Source organism: Amblyomma maculatum, chromosome 2, assembly GCF_055883805.1.
Source record: "Amblyomma maculatum isolate TAMU_Amacu chromosome 2, ASM5588380v1, whole genome shotgun sequence".
Lineage (NCBI taxonomy): Eukaryota > Metazoa > Arthropoda > Arachnida > Ixodida > Ixodidae > Amblyomma > Amblyomma maculatum.
Window position 1 is genome coordinate 11,344,716 of NC_139345.1, and position 1,919 is coordinate 11,346,634.

A 1,919-nucleotide genomic window follows, 5' to 3' on the forward strand; every position below is an offset into this window, starting at 1 on the left:
AAGAATGGCGCATAGCTGCCGCTAACGTGCTCACTGAGGACCTGTTTTTCTTAGTTCCGTTAGCGAAACTAGATTATTTTTGTCATTAAACCATGTATATTATAATGCCAAAGGAGGATCAATAAGTGCTGCTATTGCCAGTAAGCATGTATTGCCGGCTGCCAGAATCCTTATGGTATTCAACAAAGGCGTGCGGTTCTGTGCAGTCGTGCTGGGATACGATTAAATAACTGACTAGCTCTTGGCCAACATTTCAAAGCTGGGCTTTCCAGCTCAGATGCATGGTGAGACAGCGAGCTTGTTGCAGCCAGCTAGATGCTTTATTCTTCCTCTTTAGTTAGCTATTAAAACGTAAGCTGACAGGACATGGAAAGGCTATTTATTCCCGCTTAAATCTGTGCACCAAGCAATTGACCAAATTACGTCGGTCGTTTTCCGAAGGTTTACGTGAGCACTTTGCCCACAAATTTCGTACGAATGTCACAAAGCGTCGCGTGGATTGCTCCCAGCGTTGCAAATTAAGTCATAGTCATCGGGGACGAGATATGATGCTTCTGATAAATTAAGGCGGCTGATGATAGCTGGCGCGCAGCTCGCTTTGACTGGTTTTTCGACTGTGTCCGATTACTGCGTAGCGCGCTCGTTACGTTTTGCTCGCGTATGTTGCCTCGCACGTCAGGACAACGTGTTGCAATTGGCTTCCCGCGGGAACCTGGAATAGCGCTCTAAGCTACCGCAGCTCGAACGCCTCGCATGAAGTAAGGGGCATAATTTCATGCATCAGCTTTATTTGTTATTAAACCTTTTTGGCTGCTCGAGCTTGCTCATTATTCTTGCTGCTTGTTTTTCTCTCCATTGATTACGACCCAATATGCGTGGCTTCCTGTGTAATTCACTTGGAAGTGCAAGAAATTAGCCATAGCACTAATTTTGTGAGATCCGCAGCATGTGGACGAAACTCACGAGGCGCGATAGCTGCTGAAGCTCAGGGTACAGTTTTGGGTTCCCGCGGTAAACAAACAGCAACGCGTTGGACGTGCGATTGAAGCTGCATATTCTAGCAAAACACGAATAAACCGAAGACATACCCTATACATAACCAGCGAGCTGCCAATGCGGCGATCGGGTATAGTCGAAAAAGGAGTCAAAGCGAGCTGCACACCAGATAACTTAGCCGTAAACATACTGAGAGCGTTACTCACACCCATGGTGCTCGCACCCGATGACTATCGCGTCGCAGCGCGGGCGTCAGTCCAAAACACGCTTTCCGTAATTCGTGTTAAGTCTATGGGCGCCTATGGGTCCAGTACGCCGCATGATGCATAAGAAGCTGTTTTGTCTCCAGGCCGCACTTTGTGGTATATTCGCATTTGCACAGCGATGCCTTATAAGGTTTTAGCGTGACGTATACTGCCTGGTGCTACCGCTTACCGCAGCCCCGAGGCTCCAGACGCAATCGCAGCTGGTCGGTACCTAGCCGGTTGTTTCCTTCTGCGCATGCTCAAAGACAAATGGTGACCGTTATGTGCGGAGGCATCAGGCGCTGTAGGCTGCGCTACTCTCTCTATTTGTGTCGCGAAATTGGCAGCAAAGAAACATGACAGCGGATCTCGAGACATCCACAGGTCCCAGCGAATGTTTATAGTTCGCTGTCTGAAATAGGAAACTTGTATTAGTGCCAAGGTAAATACTTGTCCACGACGTTTAATGAGCTTTCGCCAGTGGCGTCACTATTCGTCGCTTTATTCTCCGGAGGAGATGGGGAGGGGGGGGGGGGTTAAATGAGTTGCGAAGCTCAGGCAACCAGTATGGGTCTGATGTCGCAGTACGGCTCCTGCGTCTGCGTGTGCAGGAACTGGGCGCCCGTTCCATTGGCGCTGGGCGACCGGAAGCCCATGCGCCCACAGCCTCGAGGCCCG

At 49.8% G+C, this 1,919-nt stretch overlaps 1 protein-coding gene across 1 annotated transcript in view; it reads right to left on the reverse strand.

Annotated features, from left to right (window-relative positions):
- Positions 1-1,795: 1,795 nt before the first annotated feature.
- Positions 1,796-1,919, reverse strand: part of LOC146197939 (uncharacterized) — a 10,361-nt gene continuing 10,237 nt past the window's right edge. Inside the window, exon 5 of the mRNA XM_084591825.1 lies at positions 1,796-1,919. This exon is cut by the window's right edge and continues 124 nt beyond it. Within this exon, the coding sequence (XP_084447951.1) occupies positions 1,796-1,919 (124 nt within the window).